This window comes from Natrix helvetica, assembly GCF_964273705.1.
Source record: "Natrix helvetica genome assembly, chromosome: 2".
Lineage (NCBI taxonomy): Eukaryota > Metazoa > Chordata > Lepidosauria > Squamata > Natricidae > Natrix > Natrix helvetica.
The window spans coordinates 232,398,540-232,421,619 of NC_138552.1; the positions used below are offsets into that span (position 1 = coordinate 232,398,540).

The 23,080-nt window shown below is 41.5% G+C and overlaps 1 protein-coding gene across 1 annotated transcript in view; it reads left to right on the top strand.

The window, feature by feature from the left end:
• Window positions 1–6,500: 6,500 nt before the first annotated feature.
• Window positions 6,501–23,080, top strand: part of DNAH8 (dynein axonemal heavy chain 8) — a 153,988-nt gene continuing 137,408 nt past the window's right edge. Inside the window, exons 1-7 of the mRNA XM_081940825.1 lie at window positions 6,501–6,605; window positions 8,589–8,723; window positions 14,554–14,638; window positions 15,527–15,675; window positions 16,263–16,452; window positions 19,226–19,389; window positions 21,364–21,540. Of these exons, the coding sequence (XP_081796951.1) occupies window positions 8,622–8,723; window positions 14,554–14,638; window positions 15,527–15,675; window positions 16,263–16,452; window positions 19,226–19,389; window positions 21,364–21,540 (867 nt within the window). The 5' untranslated portion in view covers window positions 6,501–6,605; window positions 8,589–8,621. The remainder of the gene's footprint in view (window positions 6,606–8,588; window positions 8,724–14,553; window positions 14,639–15,526; window positions 15,676–16,262; window positions 16,453–19,225; window positions 19,390–21,363; window positions 21,541–23,080) is intronic.

The following is a 23,080-nucleotide window of genomic DNA, read 5'->3' on the forward strand; positions in this document are numbered from 1 at the left end:
TTCCTATCAAAAGTGCTTTGGAGAGGACATGTTTGCAACTCCTTAAAACAGCTGAGTTTGCAATGCAATATCAGAAAAAAGCGTGTCTGGTTTAAGAAAATCAGAGAGGTATAATGCTTGCACCAGGGGTGGGTTGCTGCCGGTGTTACTGCTGGATCGCTTAATGTGTGCTTTGTGTGCATGTGCCTGATGCGCACTGCGTGCATGCACCTGTTGCGTGCTGCACGCAGGTGCACAGTTGCCTGTAAATAGTTCTGCGCATGCGCAGAACATTAAAAAAGGACAAAAAACATGCCAGCAATGGCAGTGGCGACCGGGGAACTGGTTCAGAGGCGTGGCCAGCCTGGGTCGCTGTCGGTTCTGCAATCCAGGCCAAAATACCACTACCGGTCCACCTGAACTGGTGCGAACCGGTAGCAACCCACCTCTGGCTTGCATTTCTGCCCGGAGTGCACATTTTTGCCTTTAATTAAGGCATTGCAAGTCATATGTATACCTGAAAGATTTATTAGAATTCTCTGTAGAATTATGAGAGGAAAAAAATATAACTGAAAACTTCAAAAGCCAATAATAATCAGCAACAGCTGGACTGAATAAACTGGATTAATAGTCTGTCAAGTTTACTGCAAATGTTTAAGTTCTTTATGACATAAATTTTCCAGAAGGTTCTGAAGAAACATACCCTAGTCTTAAACTGAATTTTTGTTAAAATGTTTGAAAAAGTTGCATAATAACATAATACAGTAATTCAGAAGCGTTTGTAATCATGTTGTCATCCTTTACTAGCACACACTAATCAAAACAACAACTCTCTTGATCAAGAGAGTCTAGATTTAAAGGGACTAGAAGGATATGCCAAGATACTGGCTGAATTAATAAAGCACAGTAAGGTGATAAACTATGGTTTATAAATAAGAATATTTGATTTATCACTGCACTCTCTCAGGTTGGTTTATATAGAATGCATGCCCATGATTCAACATGATTTAGTTAAACCAATGGAGGTTAGAATGAAACACTAACCAACAAACAATTTACTTTGAAGAATGTATTTATTATATATTATAACTATATGACTAATATTCTCTTATTAATTTGGTTCTGCACAAGACTAATATAATCCAGATGATCATTTATTCATGATCAGACAAGAGGCAGAGATTCTCAGGCTGATCTCTCACAATTCTCTCTAATAGGTTAGAATTATTTCTCTGTGAAGCTTCTAGGCAAAAATGAAACCCCAAAAGTGCCCGACAGGCATCTTTTAGAATCAAAATGCTATAGCTTCAAATTGCACAAAGGACAAGCTGACTATTGCATTCGCTAGGTTTTAAGTATGAAAAATGAGTTTACTGTTCTTCCAATACCAAAGAAATTCAACGTAATGATAGCAGTGTTTTAAATTTAAAGGATAATTGAAATGTGAGACTTACTATTCAATATAAAATTAGTATTTCTGAGAACAGGAATTAAATAAAATGTTCAAAATTCTATAATATTTTTAAAATAAGTTAAAAGCAAAGCTGAAATAAAGTCTCCATACAGAGTAATAGTTCCCCCAAGAGTGAATACAAAAATACAGTGGTTAGCAGGAAAAATATGCTGATTCTAAGTGTTCTTTTTTCTTTGGTCATATTGTGAATATTTGCAAGTTGGAAAAGACCGCATTCCAGGAACCATCTCTTTCAGCAATGGCACAATACCTATGAGATATTCTTACTCAGCGGTGGGATTCACTTACCTTCCCTACCAGTTCGCAAATGTGAGCGTGCGCCTCTTGCGCATGCACAGTGCTCACACATAATGTCGGGGTGGATGGGCAAAGCCTCCCGCAGCATCCACTATCGGTTCACCCTAACCAGAGAGAATCAGCTCAATACCACCTCTGTTCAGACTGCTGGGCAGTGATGCTGCATTTTGATTCCATCCCATTATTAGATTGATAGATTCTGCGCTCAACTGCCAGTGTGGCCCTTGCACAGCTTAAAGGTTCCATGTCCTTCCACATATAGTCCCAGCTCAGTACTTGAAGCCTTTGGAAGCTTTGTTACAAATGTGCTTTCTCTGAATTCTTCCGCCCATCTTTATTAGACTTCATTTTCTTTTGAGCTCAAGAGGGAAACTGCTTAACACTCAGTGGATGAAGTTTACTTCCTAGAGGTCTGCCCGTTTTCTTGCATCTTTTGAACAAGGTCAGTGAAGAAAGAATTTTGGCTTGAGTTTCGTTTGAGAAAAAGATAAGGAAAGTTGGTTCATTTAGACACAAACTCATTGCCCTCTTATTCTACCAAGAGCCTGTTGTGCTGCTTTTTAAAGATAGTAGTAATAATTAAGTAATTAATTTCCTATCTTCCAATATATGAAGGATCATCTCATCTTAAACATTACAAGAGGAAAAGAACTATTTTAAATAGATTTTATTTAAAACAAATATTTGTTTATTTCTTTTCAGTATTCTAATTTTGAAATAACTCAGTTGGTCAAATATAGAAGCAATCAACATGAAATACAAATTATTTGCTATATACCCATTATCCTGCTCCACATTGGGGTAAGCCACATTTTGCCAAGAGCAAAAAGCAAATAATAGAAAATAAACAAAATTAAAGACATGAGATCAGAGAAAGAAAAAGGAATATAGCTAAAACTAATTTACATCATTCATTCATCGTCTTCATATCTCCTTGTCCTTGCTAAGCTTCCAGCCAGTGACGTGCAGTCAGGTGAGGCAAGTGAGGCACAGCCTCACCTCTCATCATGAAAAGAAAAAAACATACGAGAGCTTGCTGTGAGGTTTTAGCAAGCTCAGCCTCTCATGCGACAGCTGAGGCGAGACTGAGCTAGCTGCTGCTGACTCTGCTTAACTGTTAAAAAAAGCCTCAAAAAAGTGCCCTCTACTATGAGGCAGGACTTTTTGAGGCTTTTTTTAACAGTTAAGCAGAATCAGCAGCAGCTAGCTCAGCCTCGCCTCAGCTGTCGCCTGAGAGGATGAGCTCGCTAAAGCCTCACAGCAAGCTAAAGCCTCACAGCAAGCTCTCGTATGTTTTTTTTTCTTTTCACTCTCCTCTCCCATTAGCCCCAAAAGCCGCTTCTTGAAGCCTAAGCAAAGGAGAGCTAGGCAGAAGAAGAGGGAATTTCCCATCGAATGATTCACTGCCCTAGACTCGAGGCGACCCTCTCTGCAATCCCTCTCGTCTGGCCAGACGAGAGGAACTGCAGAGAGGGTCTCTGCAGTCTAGGACAGCGAGTCATTCGATGGGAAAGTTGCCTCTTGGAAGGAATGACTTGCCTTGGCTCCCGCTTCGTCTCTCCTGCCTCGTCTCTCCTGCTTCTTCGCTTCTCTGTTCGTTCGTTGGGCGGCAGATCGAAAGTGGGAGCCAAACCGGGTTATTCCTTCCAAGAGGCAACTTTCCCATCGAATGACTCGCTGTCCTAGACTCGAGGAGACCCTCTCTGCAGTCCCTCTCGTCTGGCCAGGATGCCAGCGAGAGTGTTGAGCTGAAGGAAGGAGGGATACTCTCTCTCTCTCTTTCTCTCTCTCTCTCAAATGGCAAATCAGAGCAGCTGCTGCTGGGAGCCCGTCACACAGGTTTGGCCAATGGGGGTGGGGCTTTCTTGCACGCCTTCAGAAAGCTTCTGAAGGCATGCAAGAAAGCCCCCCCCCCATTGCCTGAATGTATGTGATGGGCTCCCAGCAGTGGCTGCTCGGATTTGCCATTTTTGTGTGTGAAGAGAGAGAGAGAGAGAGTGAGTGTATCCCTCCTTCCTTCAACCCAACACTCTCACTGGCGCCAGCGAGAGTGTTGGGCTGAAGGAAGGAGGGATTCACTCACTCTCTCTCTCTCTCTCTCAGCAGGCGAAAGAAAGTGATTTCGTCAGTGGGGTGTCGGGAGAGAATGCTCAGGCATTCTCTCCTCTCCTGCGACACCCCACTGACTAAAGCACTTTCTTTCGCCCGCCTGAGCTCGCAGCGGAGCTCAGGCAGGCAAAAGAAAGTGCTTTAGGCTCAGGCGGGCGAAAGAAAATGCTTTAGTCTGTGGGGTGGCGGTGGAGAGGAGAGAATGCCTGAGCTCTGCCACGGGCGAAAGAAAGTGCTTTCCCCTAGCGAGCTTTCCCCCGTGGCCCCGGCCAAGCTGCAAATGATCAATTGGCAGCTGCGGCTCAGATAGGGCGCTTCTTGGTTGGCTGGAAGGCAAAGAGAAAAAAAGTATTTTGCCATGCTGGGAAACGTCATGGCAAAAGAAGCAGCTGGTGAGGTTTCTGGGAGAGAGCCCAGGAGGAAAGGTGCGTGCGCAGAGGAAAGGAGAGGAATCTAAGGCGAAAACAGCACGTGGCTCTCCTCGACGAGCTTCCTCGCCCCTCACTGCTTTTCTCCGGTTGCTGTGTTTTGTTGGAAATCCACCCCCACCATAAATCTGATTGTGATGACATTGGTGCCTCACCAGCCATAAACCTCACTGCATGTCACTGCTTCCAGCACATACATTATATATATATGTGTGTGTGTGTGTGTGTGTGTTACAACCCCTGGTATGCCCAAATATGGGAGAGAGCTCACTCCTCCCTCTTTCTGTCCTTCGGCTCATCACAGAAAACCATCCAGGCAGAAACCCATATTTTTATTTTTAATGTTATTTTTAATGTTTATCAGCACAAATACAACATATATATATACATATACATATACATATACATACACACACACACACACACACATATATATAATTTCAACCAAACTTAGTACACAGGTGACTTACTCTATTGAAAAAATACTGTTGGGGTAAGACACCCCTAACATCCCTCGGGGTGTGTGTTTTGTTAAGATACAACCTGTTGTGCCTTAAAATGGCTTCTACTGTATGCCGTAAAATGGCTTCTACTGTACAGTACAATTGCCATGGTAACGGCTTCACAGTACTCCACTAGGGAGCTCCCTTTGGTAAGGGGGAAAATCCAACATTAGAAATTACGTTTGGTCCAGATATTTTTTCCCAATAAATAAATACCAGGGCAACGCTGGTTTATCAGCTAGTATAAAATAAAAACATGCACAGGTAGCCCTTGGCATATGATTGGTCACAAAATTCAGTGTCACCCATGCTGAACAAAAGGAACAGGTTTAGCAGAAGAACACCAGTTTATAGTAGCTGTACTGATTGCCAGTAGGCTTCCAGTCCAATTGAATGACCTTGTTTTTACCTATAAAGGGACTGCTTATTTTCTCAAAGAAAAAAACCGAAAACCAAGAACCTAAAAAGGGAGGTGTTCAAAAGAATATCTTAGTTATTCAGGCATACTTGATACTCTAATAGAAAAGAGTATTTGTAGTTCATGGCTGAACTATGGAATTGATACTCTGATATACCAGCATCTACTAAAATAAATTATTCCAGACACTGTTATTTTATTATACCTTTTGATTGCATTACCCTCATGGCCTGAACTTCCAAGAAATATTTTTGGAAAGCAATAGGTGCTGTTCTGCAGAAACAGCAATGTGAACCAGGCATTTTTTCCCTAGCTATGTGGTGGAAGATCTGAAAACTAGTTTATTCTCAAGACTGCTTAAAGGTTCATTTTTATGTGGCTTTTTTGCGAAATGGTGCCACTGCACTGCAGCAGGTGTCAAGAAAGTGCATTCTGTCAGAGGACAGGGAATATTTTCCTGATGCGAGAGGCTTTAATATTGTCTTCTCAGCCAACATCAATACAAAAGAATAAAACAGTCCTTGCACTTTCATATGCCATTCTAGCAGAAACTCTTTATTCTGGAGAGAAGCATTATTTCAAAGGGAATTTTTGCAGAGCTGCCTAATAGCACTTATATATTGCTTCTTAATGCATTATAGAAGTTTACATAATTAGTATATTACCCCCAACAATCTGAATTCTCATGACCTCAGAAGGATGGTCGGCTGAGCCAACCTTGAGCCAGTCAGGATCGAACTCCTGGCTGTGGACAGAGTTAGCTTGCAGTACTGCATTGTAACCCGTATGCCCACCAAGGCTCTTATGTTCAGGACCAGATACAAATAAAGGGGACTCAAAGTGTTCCTTTCTTTCTCTATCAGTCCTTCATTTCTCTCCCTCAGTCCCTTTCCTCAGAGGGCTACTGAGGAAAGAACAAGATGGTCAAGCAGTAGGTCTGAGAATTGTTCATTTGAGGACACTAAGGTAGATGCCTAGAGATGGATTTGAAGAATTTAGGTTTAGATATAAAATATAATTCTTTGGAAGGGATACACACTTTAAGACGCTTGGTCTCTTCTATTCTAAACTACCACTTTGCAAGAATTACAAAGTCTTATTTATAAACCACAGGAATAAAAATGGAAAACGCAGCGGATAGTAATCCAGACCCTGCTCAGGATGAGCCTGCTGCTCGAGCGGAAAACCAGCCTACTCCACCAGAGATTATAGAGCCTACTCCTGAACCACCTGAGGACGAGTCTGTCTCAAAACAGAAAGATGCAGATTTAGCCGACCGCTCTCATTTGAAACCCCCTGTTCGTACAAGCGGAGAAACTGCAACCCGTAGAATATCTAAATTTCGCCGAAGTAACAGCGGAGTTCAGTCACTGCAGGAAACTCTGAAAGAAAAACAGGTTTGTAATCATGATGCACATAGTAATAACTTTTAAACTCTCCAAAATTAGGCTTGATTTCTGCCTCTTGATCCAACTGTTTGAAGCTCTTTGTTCTCAGTTAATATTTTTCTCCATTACATTTTACTGTGTAATTTGAGGCAGTCATGTGGGCAAAAGTACAAATCTCATAAATTGTTGCCATGACAATAACCCTAATAACCTGAGGAGCACAGTTAGGATAATATGTTGTTCAGATCCTTTGATTTGATTAACATCAGACGTGGAACTGGTCAAAATATCTAGAATATAATTAAGAAGGGCAAAGCATATATTCCTGGATCCACAAGGATTATTATATAGTGGTCCATTAGATATTTGCAAAAAGAACAGAATAGAGAGTTGCGATTCATGAATGAGTTTAAGAGGGCATTGTATTTTGTCAAATTGATAATTCCAAAGACTGAGCAAGGAAGATGTTGCAATGTAGTGGCAACTGTGCATCACATTTCTATTTGCATTTTCCAAAGTACTGGAAAGCAGATATCAGTTAAAGTAGTTAGGGATTTTATATCAGGATTCTTGATGGAAACCTTTATTATCTGGGATAACTGTCCCAACTGATTCTGATGGAAACTGTACAGCAGCAGCCATAGAGGGTGGCGGGGGGAGGGGGAGAATGGAATATAACAGAATGTGGAAGCATGTTCTACCATTGCAATGCAAACTCCACCTTTTTTCTATATGTCATGCCATCTCACACACTTCTAGAAGGGTCAGGCATACAGCACAACACTCATTTTGATAAAAGACCAATGTTCTGGGGCACCAATCTCTCTGCACCACTTCTTGGAACCAAGCCATTGATTGATTGTTTTTTTAATGGCCAGGATTTTTTTTCTCAGAAGAACTGATGGATTATTTTTGTTACTCATATGTTTAAAGATCACATTATGATTTACAGTGTGGTACCTTTGAAAATGAATAACTTTTTATTGTAATTCATTTGTTGTTTTGCATTCTTTTTTCCTCTCTTTTTAATAGTTTGTTCACCACTGATTTGTTGTTGTTTTTAGGGAAAACATGTTCATTTGAGGTTTAATCTAAAAAGAATTATTTTGCAGTCAATGTTTGATGTATGCAAACTATTTTGATTAACTAAATGCAAAAATAAATGAGGGGCTCACTGTCTCGCCATTTTTTATTAGTTCCACAATGAGTTACTGTAATAATTCAAGAATGAGGTGGCTTCCTTCCTTCCTTCCTTCCTTCCTTCCTTCCTTCCTTCCTTCCTTCCTTCCTTCCTTCCTTCCCTCCCTCCCTCCCTCCCTCCTTCCTTCCTTCCTTCCTTTAATCTATTTTCTTTCTTTCTTTCTTTCTTTCTTTCTTTCTTTCTTTCTTTCTTTCTTTCTTTCTTTCAAAACTGGTGCATTAGCTGAATAAATTCAAAAACATATCAGGATCAGTTGTAACTCTAACCATGTATTGAGTTGATTTTTTTTTGTTTCAGATCAACATTGTGCATATGTACATTTTCATTTCTAAGATTTGAAATAATATGTATGCATTTCCATGTTTTTGTTATTGTGTAAGCATTTAAAGAATTCCTACCTCAAGGAACTGTTAGAAAACAACAGAAGAGGGAACCCAGAAGCACCCTGGTGATAAATGGCTAGGGAAATAGTAAATTGGAAATAATGGGAATATAATGTGAAATGAATTATGTCTCTTGGTGGGAATGTTAAAGGGGGAATTCGGACAACACTCTGTTCACAAAATAATTTTTATTATGTAACAAAAATAAATTAAAAACTTTTTAAAAAGAAAACAACAGAAGAGAAATAATAAAGAAAGGCAAGAGATATAGGGATAAATTGGTTGAACATTGCTCATTATTTAGTTTCATACAGTTTAATGTATTTGAAATAAAATATGAGTAGCACAGAAACCATAAACAGTAAACATACAACTGTTGCATACTTTTTCCTCATTTTTTCCAACTAGGCACGATACAAAGAAGCAAGAGAAGGCAGAAAAATGAAAGTTAATGCTGCATATAAATATATCTTTGAAATTCTATCTGACAAACTTGGATTAGACATTGGAACAGTAGAAGAATTAATCCTGGATGGCCCAACAGTGAGTTTACTTTACATTTGTTTTACAAGTAGCATTTTAAAAACTCTATTCATTATACTTTTCACCCTCTAATACTAATACATTGATAACTAATATCATCACAATACAATCTATGCCGAGATTTTCAGCATCAAAATCACCAAAATATAAGGAGTTATGATTAAATTCAATGTGTAAATCCAGATAAGCATCAGAATAACTTACATATGAACAACATACATATTGATTTCTGTTCTAATGAAATGTGCATTCTGTTATGAACCCTATATACACATAGATTTATGCACACATAGTCACACAGTATGGAATGAACGGCAGAGAGATTCAGATAATCAGACCAAAGAGTCACAATATAAAGAATACAAATACTTTCTGAAATGCCTTCTACATAACAATAAATAAATTCAGGAATCCATCCTTATTCTGATTTGGCCAGCCTACTGTAGGAATATATATAATAAATTAATTAAATATAAATTAAATAAATTATACACTCTTCTTTGATCATCATGTGCAATTTTATAATATCCATCACAGGTATTCAGTATTCCAAGGTTTCAGTTCTAGTTTTTTCCTGTCCAAATAATGACTCTTTCATTTAATTTGAGGAAATAAAAGGCAGATATGATTTATTAATGTAGCTGTCCTCAGGAGTTTTGGAATTGCTGGTCTTTGCCAGGTAGGTCCCTCTCTCTGTTTTCTTCCTAATCAAGCTAGAAGGGAATATTACACATAACAACATAATGACAACTGAAAACACCTTAAAGGCATTGTGTAAAGTACCCTAACGATGCCTGCTTCATAATAAGCAACCCAATATTGTAATACAAAAAGCAGTGATTTATTAACAGCTTCATTAGGCATTCTTCATTAGGCATTTCTTATTCGCAGCCATCTTTTTTTGCTTTCTTTATCTGCTTTTGAACTTTGCCCGTGTTTCTGTCCTCCCTTCAGCCTGTCATAAATCATGTTATCCAATAGCTTCATTCATTTCAACCCAGCTACTGTAATCTGAGATCCAGCTACTGTAATCTGAGGCTCCACCATTGCTCTGCATGGAATGTGAACACAGAGAGTTGACATCCAGCTCCCCTCACTTTTCAAAGGCAATCTGTGCAAGCAAAAACAATTTGAGTACCAGTATGGGATTCAAGGCTGCGTCTTTTTTGGATTTTTTTTCATGGAATCTGTCTATAAGGTGATCAGCCTGGATATTTCTACTCTTTACCCAAGATGCCTCTGATAAGGGATAGCCCTTCCACTTAATTAAGTACTGGAGTTGCCTCCTGTGCCACTTCGAATCAAGGATGCATTGCACCTCAAAATGGGTTTGGCCCCCTATGACCACAGGGCCTGGGGGCTCCCGGGGCAGTGGTCTCAAAGTGGATCCGACCACGGGTTTTAAGAAGCTACTATGGAATACTGGGTGTACCTTCCCTAGCAGTCGGGGCAGTTTCAGTTGTACTGAGATTGGATTGATGATCTTTACTATGGGGAATGGTCTCACAAACTTTGTTCCCAGTTTCTTGCTAGGAAGTCTTAACCTCAAATATTTTGTGGAGAGGTAAACCTTCTCTCCCATCAGGAATGGTCGTTGCGGAGCTCAGTGTTTATCTGCCTGTTTCTTATAGGTTTGTGCTGCTTTAGCTAGCACTTTTTTCACATTCTCCCAGGCTGCTTTTAGCATTGACATCCAGTCAGTCAAGCTAAGTGAGGAAGGGGGATCCCTTGGATACTCAGACATTGGGACAAAGTCCATGCTGCTCACTACTTTGAACGGTGTTAGTCCTGTGCTACTGTGGACAGCATTATTGTACGCAACCTCAGCGAAGGTCAGAAGGTCAGTGTTAGGTAAGCTCCCCGTTAGGAGAGCGAGTGTGCAGAGAAGTGTAATGAGAGTGGTGTGGAAGAATACGCACAAACCAGCATACAGGGACACCAAATAGTAAAAGTAATATCATTTTACTTATGTGGAAAATAGAGGTATTCAGAGTTCAATTTACACACGGTTCAGTCAGTCAGTTATCAATGTCCTCAGTTAAGGAGTGATCCATCGAACACAGTCCAGTATCATATAATCAGTTCAGCACACAAAGTCGTTAACAGTAGCAAAACTCAGAGTAACTCATGATACATCTACAAGCAATATCCACAGATCAGCGTTTAACAAACAGAGAGCTAACAGTCATTCTGGCTCCATCAGTACTTAAGAAACAGTACTACTCTCATGGCTTATATATTGCTGACCCAACCGTTAGCTTACATTCCTAACAGTCTGCCCAATTGGACTGCTGATAGTTCACGTAGCACCTCAGGTACTGCTCTACCATAGCATTCAGTCTCTCTGCCCCCCCCCCCATTGGTACTTGGGTGAAAAGCAGAGCTAAGGCCCTGGGATGACCCAATGGACCGCAGGAACTCCCTCCAGAACTTAGCCGTGAATTGGAACCCTCTGTCTGAGATAATTCTTCGAGATACTCCATGCAGGCAGTAGATGTGCTTCAGGAACAGTTTGGCCAGCTTGTGAGCTGAGGGTAGTCTGCTGCAGGGTATGAAGTGCGCCTGTTTGGAGAACAGGTCTATTACAGTCCCTATCAATGTGTTTCCCCCACTTTTCGGCAACTCTACTATAAAGTTCCTTTGCTATCTCCTGCCACGGCCTCGTTGGCTCTGCTACTGGCTGCAGCAATCCAGGGAGTTTTCCTGGTCGCCTCTTCATTGTGGCGCAGATGCTGCAACTTTTCACGTAACTGTCCACATCTTTATTTTGGGCCACCAGAACTGCCTCCGGGCTAAGTGTAACATCTTTAGGAATCCAAAGTGGCCTGCTGGTTTGGCATCATGGCTCCTCTGGAGAATTAGGGTGCATAGGGATTCCGGGACATAGAGTTTCATCCCCTTCCATGCAAGTCATCTCTTTTTGTCAAGATGTGTTGGTTGTTTTGGAACCAAGGGTCTACTGGCAGTTTGGTTTTGAGTCTCGTAGTTAGGTCACCTGCTGGTTGGTCATGCCGGTCATGGCGTTGTCGTCTGGTGGTCACTTGGGCAGCTATTTGGGTAGAGGGGATAATGGCATCCACCACCTGCTCCCGTTCGCATTTGTACTGGGGCATGTGGGAGAGGGCGTCAGCTAGAAAGTTCCTTTGCCCTGGAATGTGCTTTAGTATATTTGAAGTCGTTGAAATATTGAGCCCATCGGACCTGTTTGGGTGATAGTTTCCGTGGGGTCCTAAGAGCCTCCAGATTCTTATGGTCAGTCCAGACTTCGAATGGTTTCTGGCCCCCTTCCAACAGGTGTCTCCAGGTTAGCAGTGCCCATCTCACTGTGAAAGCCTCCTTTTCACATGCGGCCCATCATCTCTCTGTGTCTGTGAGCTTGTGGGAGGTGTAGGCACAGGGTTGTAGGTTTCCTTGGTTGTTTCTTTGGAGTAGCACCACTCCCACTGCCATGTCACTGGCATCTGCTTGGATCACAAAGGGTTGCTTGGGTTCAGGATGCTTCAGCACCGGTTCCTTTGCAAACATTTCTTTTAGTGTCTCAAATGCCTTTTGGCAGGTTAGGTCCCACTGTAGAGGTTGTCCCGGGCGAGGTTTTGTTCCTGGGCTCCCTGTCTTCAGGAGGTCTGTCAGGGGTTTGGTGATCTTCGCAAAGGAGGGGATGAATTGCCTATTGAAGTTTGCGAACCCTAGGAAGATTTGTAGCTGTCTGCGGGTGCAAGGGGGTTGCCAGCTTAGGACGGCTTGCACTTTAGCTAGGTCCATCTCTATTCCCTCATTTGACACTCGGTAGCCTAGGTAGTCTAGTTGCTCATGGTGGAATTCACATTTTGATAGCTTGACATACAGGTTGGCTGCCAGAAGTTTTTCCAGTACTTGGTGGACCAGGGGTATGTGGTCGTCCATGGTCTCAGTGTAGATGAGGATGTCATCCAGGTAGACAAGGATCCTCTTGTAGAAGTGCTCATGCAGCACCTCATTTATTAACTGCATGAACACTGCTGGGGTTCCCTGTAGTCTGAAAGGCATCACTTTGAATTGGAAGCTCCCTAGGGGGCAGTTGAACACTGTTTTCCACTCATCTCCTTCCCTAATCCATATTCGGTAGTATGCCTCTCTGAGGTCTAATTTGCTGAAGACTTTTCCCTTGGCCAAGTGAGCTAGCATATCTTTCATGAGGGGGAGGGGGGTATAGTTTGTGTATGCACACGGCATTTATCCCTCGAAAGTCTACACATAGTCTCATAGTTCCGTCTTTTTTCTCTTTGAAGAGTATTGGCGCTGTAACCCCTGGCTTGGCTGGCTCAATGAACCCTTGTGCTAGGTTTTTGTCTATGTATTTGTGCATTTCTTGCATTTCCTGGGGCGTCATGGCGTACAACTTGGATTTGGGTAGTTTTGCCCTGGGGATGATTTTGATGGCACAATTTGCCTCACAGTGTGGGGCAGAATGTTGCATTCTGTCTCACTGAATACTTCTGCGAGGTCCTGATATTCCCCTGGGTCTCTGGTTTTTTGTCGGATGTGGCTCCCAGATGTTCTGGTGTGCTCTTTTGGGGAGGTTCCTTGCTTGGGTGGTGTTTCTGCTTGCTGGTGGAAAAGGGGTTGGGACCCCTTTTCTATCTTAAGCCTGCGGGTACCCCCTTGCCACCAGATGGTTGGTCCCCACTTGTCTAGCCAGGAGAGTCCCAGTATGACTGCATCTGTCATTTTGGGGGCTATTATAAATCAAATTACTTCCCAATGATCCACTAGCTCTAGTCTCACTGGTTCAGTCAGGTGGGTGGCATAGGCTCCCCCCATTAGGGACCCATCGACCTGCTCGAATTGGATTGGGTGGGTCAGTCTTTTTGCTCTGATCCCCAGTTTCAGGACTGTGGTCAAGTTGATCAAGCATCTAGTGCAGCCTGAGTCTATTAGGGCTTGAAAATCCCCCTGGCTTCCTGTCTTTGGGACTGTGAGGCATTTTGGAAAAAGGAAAGAGCGAATTGGTCCTCTCACCATTGGGTCATTTTTGCCCTCGTCGTCACTGTCGTAGGATTCCGGTGACTGGTCATTGTTGCCTTGGGTTTCCCCCCTTCTTCTGGTTGGGGAGGGACCTCTGCAGCCTGGAAAGCCTTCCGGAATGCGTGGGTAGCCCGTTTGTGGCCGCGTTCCCGTCATGCCCTGGGTAGTAGCTCTGGCCTCGGCATCAGTATTGGGGTCATGCACACGGATGCCAAATGGCCCATCCCCTTGCATCTGTAACATTTCAGTGGACTTCGAGGCAGGGCTGGTCTCAGGGCCCACTGTGGTGCTGTGGTTCCCCATCGGCTGGGTGGTTTCAGGTCAGGTTCACCCCTCTCTTTTGTGTCCAGTTGCTTTCTCATGTCGTTGACATGCAGCCCGCTGTCGACTTTTATTGCTACTCGGAACCACTCAGAGAGTCAGTTTGGAATGTCGCGGTAGGCAGAAAAAAAGATGGCTGTCTGTAAAGTACCCTAACGATGTCTGCTTCATAATAAGCAACCCAATATTGTAATACAAAAAGCAGTGATTTATTAACAGCTTCATTAGGCATTCTTCAGTAGGCATTTCTTATTCACAGCCATCTTTTTTGTTTATTTTATCTGCTTTTGAACTTTGCCCATGTTTCTGTCCTCCCTTCAGCCTGTCATAAATCATGTTATCCAATAGCTTCATTCATTTCAACCCAGCTACTGTAATCTGAGATCCGGCTCTGCCGCTGCTCTGCATGGAATGTCAACACTACTTCCTTAGGGAATTTTTAAAGAAATAAATAAACTGGTGATTTGGCAAAATGAAGTTGTACCATATCTTTCCTTTTTAACAGTTACAAGCATTTGATAGATTTTTTGCCAAAGATGGAAACAGAACACTGAAGTTTATCTATCAAGAGGGTGAAGCTCCTGGCATAGGTAAATGTTCAAAATGATTTTATCTACGTCAGAGAAAAGTAAATTGTTTGGGTTTGAAGTATTAATAACATGCATACAAAAAAGAGCCAATTGTGTAGAATAATAAAGAATTTATACAAATTGGATTTTATCACTGTTGTATTTTCTGTTGCCCAATATGCTACATAGCATGGAACAATCTAATACTAATAATAACGTTGTGTTTTCTAAATGATGGCTTAGAAACTCATGTTTAATATTAATTTTAGAGGTGCCATGGAGGAATTTAAATATAACCTGAATTATATGAGGGTATAGCATTAGTATATTTTCCATGAATTATTTTTTCAAAGTTTTATATTCTATATTTTAGAAAATACATGTGTTGTTATTGCTCAGTAATATCAAGTAGGAACAGTCAATTGTTTTGTAGTATATGATAGGTCAGCATAGGACAAATTTAAATTATAGATTGAGGGTAAATATAAGTTAATATGGACTAGCCAAGGACCTGTACATTTTGATTGATTGACAAGTTGGTGTCGACTTTTAGCTGAGATTTTTGCCCAAAAGAAGCTGTCTCCAACCTGATCCTTCAGTTCTTTCAAGGGTGCATGCACTGCTGCTGTACCTCTGTATTTCTTTAGCATAAACTAGTGTATTTATTACATAGCACTGACTTGATGAAAAGATAGCTAGGAGAAGTTCAATATCCTAATCAAAGGACGTGCCAAAGTAATTCCAACCAGCAGCTAAACTTACTGTAGCTTAACAACAGCAATAATAACAATAACAATGTATTCAACCGCCTGACTCTCAACAACTCTGGGCAACTCACAACAATTGAGGAAATTATAATAAAATCAATTTTAAAAAGATAAAATGATTGTTCTTTTTCTTCATTTTTAGAGTGTGGGAGAGCAATTCCAGGTATTCTGAAAGGAACTAAAATGATGAAATTGTATGTACACGAATCTCATGACAAATTCAAAGGACAGTGCTTATTTTTTGTACGTGCTAGAAATGACATCCCTGTGAATATTAAGACAATGCATGAGGTATTTTTTTATCATCTTTCTCATTATTACCTCTCCTCAAAAAAGCAAGATCATCACATTTAAGGACAATAATAGAAATAAGGCCCATAAATTATAAATAATCTTAATTCTTGGTGAGTGCATAGTTATTTGGTTTGAACCACATAAGCACCACTTTTTGTACTTGGGCTTAGTGTCAGATGTAAACATTTTTTGTACTTGTACTTAGTGTCAGATGTAAACATTCAAGCCACATAGATTGCATTATGACAATGCAATACATACTTCCACATTTGAACTCCAACACATCCTATAGGTACCAGTGGGTGGATGTAATGTTACAGTGTCTGGGTTTACAAAGTACAAAAAGCCATAATGTGATTTGTTTGCCTTATTGTTAGTAGCATATGTGAACAGAACAACTGTAAGATTCTTCATAATTTAGGCAGTATGAAATACAAGGAGAAAAAATTCTTCTTGTTGCAACATAAAACATTTTTAATGTGAGAGTTATTATATTTATTTTGAAATGTCAACTATTATTACATAATAGCTTTTTGATTCTTTCCACATCTAATAATCATAGTATTTTAATCTTCCCTGTTTAGGACATATATTATTCATCATTGGATGGAAGTGAAGGTCTTTTGCTTGCCATCAAAAATTGCTTGGTAACAGTTTTTCTGCCTGCCATTCTTGCCACAAGCAATTGGGGTGCTTTAAATCAAACCAAGCAGGGAGAACTTGAGAAACAAAGTTTCATCGAAACCTTGAACAGATATTTGGCATTTTTGGATGGTAAGATCAAATAGATCAAACAAACAGACAAATAAGCTGAGCCTTCCATTTTGCTTTTTAAAATAATTGATAACTTGATGTACTATCTAATATCTGGTTGGGACATATTATATGCTGATTCTTATTCTTATCCTGGCTAGCCAAAAGAACTGCTGATAGGGATAGAAAACAAGAGCTGGAAGACTTGATTGGCTAATCAATAGCATACATTTTCTGTCCCTCTTAAAATACAGGCATTTTTCTGGGAATCCAGTAAAAAATCATTAAAACCTTGTCTGATCATATTAAATGTATTCCCCCAAGTAGAGTTGGGAAGAACATAATACTATAAAGTTTACACATCATAGTTCTCTTGCTTCAACAGTGACGTGCGGTCAGTGGAGGCAAGGGAGGCAGGGCCTCACCTCTCTTCATGGAATAATAGTATATAATATTATATACTATATATATATAATATTATATACATCCGTCCGGCCGTGCCCGGGAGCTGCGGAGGCAGAAATGTTGTCGGCGCCTCCGGATGACGAACCAGTCGCTTGCTTTCGTCATCCGGAGGCGCCGACAACATTTCTGCCTCCGCAGCTCCCGGGCGCAGATGGACGGAGGTAGCCAGAATGGCGCCGAAGCAGTCCGGCGGGCGAACGAGCGAGCGAGCGAGCGAGGCAGCGAGATCTTCGGTCACTCGTCCACCGGACTGCCTCGGCGCCATTCTGGCTACCTCTGTCCATCCGCGCCCGGGAGCTGCGGAGGCAGAAATGTTATCGGCCTCCTGATGACGAAAGCAAGCGACTGGTTCGTCATCCGGAGGCGCCGACAACATTTCTGCCTCCGCAGCTCCCGGGCGCGGATGGACAGAGGTAGCCAGAATGGCGCCGAAGCAGTCCGGCGAGCGAGCGAGCGACGCAGCCTGATCTTCGGTCGCTTCCAGAGCCGGAGCGGGATGGAGCAGCCACCGCCTTGGAAGTGAGTCGCGCGGACGGAGCTTTGGGGCTGAGGAGAGAGGCAGGGACGGAGGGAGTGGGGGGAGAGGAGCCACCCCCCTCACCTCCCAGGCAATGGGGAAAGCTTTCCCGAAATGGGGAGGGGGTGTCACAGGAAATAAAAAGGGTGCGCGCTGGGGGGGACGAAGGAGGCTTTGGCGTGCCTTAGAGGCGGGCGGGCAAGCAACGAAAGGGGCAGCAAGGGCGGGCGGTGGCTGCAGGCGGCAAGGCTTGAGCAGGGTGAAAGCGCAGCCCCTTTCGTTGCTTTCCCATTCACTCTGCTCAAACCTTGCCCAAGGGAGCTGGGGATCGGGGTTTGGGTTGGTGGGAGACCTTGAAGGAGTAGGGGGCGGAAGGGACTGGTGCCGGTGGAGGAAGCAATGCTATGCCGCGGTCCCCTTAATGTTCACTCAGGAAGGCGGAGAATGAGACCACGTGTGCTGCACACATGGTCCCATTCCCCGCCTTCCTGATGACGTCACCAGCCTCCCCAGCCATAACCCTCACCGCACGTCACTGTGCTTCAAATATGAAATGCTGATTGTTTTATAGTATATGAAAAGTCATCATAAGACTGACTAAAATTATAAACTGGAATGAGCTAATATCATATGACCAAAAGAAAGCAGTGGATTGTCAGAGCATTTTAGTTCAGGGGAAAATTACAAGTGAGGATAATTTCCACAAATCAAAAAGTGCCCTTGATTGTGTGCATTTAACCAAGTGACGGGTCTTCAAGGCCATTCCTAAAGATGGCAGAGAGGTAATCTAAAGCAATTCACATTTGTGTTATATGTACTTTCATTGTCAAGTCTACAGAAATCATTTATCCCTGTATATCACATCCCTATGACAATTTGTTTAATAGGAGAAATGCATTGTTAAAACTTCCCCAGTTAATTCCTCCTCTGAATTTTTTCTGGCAACAGTATGTTTATTCATTTTCTTATATTTTAAGCAAAGCTATTGTACTTATAGCATAATATATTAAATACTTAATGTGTTAAGTAGTTATATATGTGTATTGAACTAGAGCGCTTTATGCTTTCTCTCTTTTGCTCTTTTGCTTTCTCCTCCCATTAATTTAAAAAGTTTATCCCTTTACTTCTTCAGGCTGTCTCTTACTGGACTTACCATTTCCCTTTTTTCTTTTTCCTAGCCATACATCAGGTTAAGCCCTTTCTGTTCCTTTCCTTTCACCCTGAGCATTGTGTGTGTGTGTGTGTGTGTGTGTGTGTGTGTGTGTGTGTTGTTGTTGTTGTTGTTGTGTTGTTGTTGTAACTGTGTCTGAGACTTGCATACCCAGCTCCATAACTTTTTGTACTTTCTTGACTCCTGAGCTTCATTTTTGCTTTTGAGACAACCTCCCCCACTCCCTTGGAGATCTCCAGTTTTGATTTTCTTACTGACTTCACAACGCCTCTAAAGAAGTCACTTTATCTCTTCTGTGATCTGTAACACTACCTCTCAGGCTACTCTGAGGATCCCATTTCTTCTGCTTCTGGCATCTTCCACTTACAACCCTGTGAAACCAGACACTTAGCACCCAAATTAGCTTCATAGATTCTGGCAAGCTGTGGTCTATATATGCTTGTATCTTTGAGGTAGGATTTTTTTTTTAATCTTTTCCTTCATAATATTTGCCAGGTGGAGCACCACCTGAGAATGTGCAAAAACCTGAAAAAAAGGACATCTTACATGTTTTTCCCTAAAATGCAAACTGTTGTAATGAAACATCCCAGGAAACAAATGCTAGAATCTGAAAATGTTCTTTCTCATTATACATACTGTAGGTGCTAGAGTGAGCATCCAGGGAACTGTTCAACTGAAAAAAATAGATAGCATTGACTTTTCCAAATTCCAGTCTTTTGAGGAAGTGACAGCAGCAGCTGCCAATCCGGATATTATACATCAATTGGAGGATGCACTTATGATATGGTACAAGCAAATTGAGCAAGTAAGCATCTTCTGGCACCCTACACAAGCAGAGGAGTATGAATGAGAAGCATAGTTTTTTAAAAAAGAACCAGGAAGAAGGCATTTCTATGGCATATTTTTCAGCACAGAACTGTTCACTGTAGTGGCCAATCACATTATAAAATACACACACACCTTGATACTTCCAAGCTGGCGAAAAGTGGTTTGTGTCAACATTCCAAACATGTTTTTTAAAGCAAAATCTTTTCTAGATTAGCCAAGCATTTGCTTGTGCTGTGATTTTACCCTGAAGGTTTAGGAAGGTGGTTTCCTTTTGATCAAGATAATAAGTTATTGTTTCAGATCAAAACAGGTGGGTACCTCATTTGCTCTTGGAATTGCTGTAAAAGCCAATAGCCTAAATCAGTGGTGGGCAACCCGCGGCTCGGGAGCCACATGCGGCTCTTTACACCCTTTAATGCGGCTCTTCTGTGTGCCGGGTGCCCGCTCCCCTCCCTCCTCTCGGGCTTCGGAGGGAAGCTTCTGCAAAAGCCCGGGCGAGTGACAACCAATTTTGGTCCTATGACTGCAGAATGCTGCAAAATACCATAAATGCAGGCCAGTTGTTGAGTGTTTCAAATGTGATTGGAACACTCAACAAGGTGACCACAGTGTGTGTGTGTGTGTGTGTGTGTGTGTGTGTGAGTGAGACAGACAGACAGAGAGAGGAACAGAGAGAGGGAGTGAGGGAGGGAATCAGAGAGAGACTGACAGACAGACAGACACACACACACACACAGACAGAGAGAGACAGAGAGGGGGAGGGAGGGAGAGAAAGATAGACAGACAGAGAGAGACACACACACAGAGTGAGTGATTAAGTGAATGAGTGAGAGACAGACACACCCACATACACAGAGTGACAGAGAGAGAGGAAGGGAGGGGAGAGAGACAGAGACAGACACACACACACACAGAGTGAGTGAGAGACAGACAGACAGACACACACACACAGAGTGACAGAGATGGGGGAGGGAGGGAGAGAGAGACAAAGAGCCAGAGAGAGAGAGAGAAAGAAAAAGAAAGAAAGAAAGAAAGTGGGAGAGAGAGATGAAATTAAAAACAACAACATACAAACCTGACTTACTCAAACTATCCAAGGAAATGCAAGGCCAATGTTCACATTAGTGGTTGTGACTTTGTCAGTCAATGTCAGGATGTAATTTTCTCTACATTGTAAGGCAAATTTTACGGAATTTAACGTTATCGATAAATAATATCGTTCTAAAGTTTTTGTTTTATTAGTTGTGTTATTTGTATCCTCCCGACCTATGTGGATACTTGCATGCAGAATATTCTCAATAAAAACTTATTGAAACTAAAAACAGTGTACCATCCTATGTATTTTCGGTTTTAAAAATGTGGCTCTCAAAGTAAATTTTAATCGTGGTTTTGGCGAGATTTGGCTCAGTTGAAAAAAAAGGTTGCCCACCACTGGCCTAAATGATGTGCAACTATATTTCAGCAAGTTAAATATTATTTCAGCAGCTAGTTAAATATTAATTGAAGATGTCAGTCTAAGATAGGGATTTCAAGGAGCTAATTTTGGATATCTTAAAAGAGTAGCAAACTATTAGCTCTGATGAAGGTAAGGTTCATGACGATGATGATGAAGGTGGTGGTGGTGATTAGTAAGGAACAGAAGCACTTGTGAGATTTCTAAAACGCTTTTGTGCTCTGCAGCTTAAGTTGCAAGATGAAGGCAATGGTTTCTGTGCTGGAGGCACAGGGATCAGAATGATGCAAACAGCATAACAATGCAAGGTTCACCCTTTGTCTACATGCATCTTGGAATGCAGCTTGGAACATGGTACTGTATGCCAGCCTTAATTTTTTCTGAGGAAAGCAGGCATGGCCTGCAGACGCCATTGCAACAAAATGTCATGTGGCAGTCTTAAATGTGACATAGCAACACAGACATGGTATTTATCTTATACAAATTTAACATTGGCAGGTTTTGATTGAGAGTGAACAGATGAGAAAGGAAGCTGATGACTCAGGTCCGCTTACCGAATTAGAGCACTGGAAGCGTATGTCTGCCAAATTTAATTTTATTATTGAGCAGATTAAAGGACAACCTTGCAAAGCTGTCATAAATGTTCTCAACGTTTCACGTTCCAAAATTATAAAGGTAATTCTTAGTTGTTGGTTTTAAAAAAAAACAATGAGGTTTTAATGAGTATATACAGTATATTTCAATATGTCCCCATTCCCTTTTTAAAATAATATAATCTCTATGAAAATGTGTGGTAAGAGGCAATACCTAAGCAGCCCTGGATGAGCTCAACAAGTTAAACAGGTTGGGCCTGCCTTGAACGTAGATGGAAGCCTACTAGAAAATCACGCTAGACTAACTTGGGAAGTAAAAAAAAATAATCAATTAAAATATATTCATATTTCTGCCAGGAAAATTACATGCAATCATCAAGAGTTAAGCTTGACTCTGTACCTCTTTAACTTCATAAACATGTTATCACATGTTTGAAGCATTATACTTTTTTCCATTTAGTAAATATAAACTTGTATATCTGCCTGCTGTGGCTCTAATTGCTAACATGTATTAGTATTGTGACACTCTCATAAGCATGCATTTCAGAAGAAGTATTTGTTTTAATTTAATCAGTTTAAATGATTACATCAGTCCAATTATATTACACATAAATTATGATGTTGATCAGGGGCATCAACATCATGTCATCATGGTGGTGTCACGTGATGTATTGGGACTTTCCTCCCCTTTGCTAAACCAGGCGTGGCCAGCATGTGACACATCCAGTCCATGGGCCGAGAGTTTGACAGCCCTGATCTATATGTAAGGGTCAAGGGGGTGAGATGGGAATCTGATTCTCACATCAAAGTTGTTTTGTAAATAAAGGACAGAGGGCAGTACTTTCAAGGACAAGTAAAGAAACTTTGGGAGAAAGTGATCCACAACTTAAAGCTGGCCTCTAAGATACATAGAGCGCAAGACAGGGTGGCTATTGGTTGGATAGCTTCTAATTCTCCACAATAAATCTAATTATCTAACATGTCTGCTTGGAAATGTGGAGTGGGTAGAGTTAAATGGACGTAGTATTTGGCACAAAACCTCGATTCTTAAAAAAAAATTGGGTTTAAATTCATTGCCTTGTGGTCTCTGTGTGTGAGCTAGCACTTAGATGTAATGCATCTATTTCTCTAAGTGCCAGGATTGCATTTGACAGCAATATGATTTGGTTGACTGTTTGCTATTACTGCCATTATATGGGGCAATTGGTTTATTCTAATTTAACATTCAGAAAATTGGAGCTAACTTATGGCAACTTTACTCAGATATGAGTATTAACATTTTTTGTAAATCCCAAGTCCAACTTTTGATGACTGAATTAGAACAGTTTTTAGAGCCTAGAGCAGGTGTGTCAAACTTGCGGCATCACAGTGGTGTCATGTGATGTATTGGTACTTTTCCCACCTTTGCTAAACTAGGTGGGGGCAGGGCCAGCATATAACACATTTAGCCCATGGGCCGAAAGTTTCACCCTCTGGCCTAGAGGTTTGAAGAGACAGCCAAAGGGTTATCACTGCTCTCAGCAGACAACATTTTAAGCAGATGCCCTTCCATTTTTTTATTCCATTTCCACAATCTTGAATTAGCTGCATAGCATTGCATGAATGCATTGTAATACTATTTC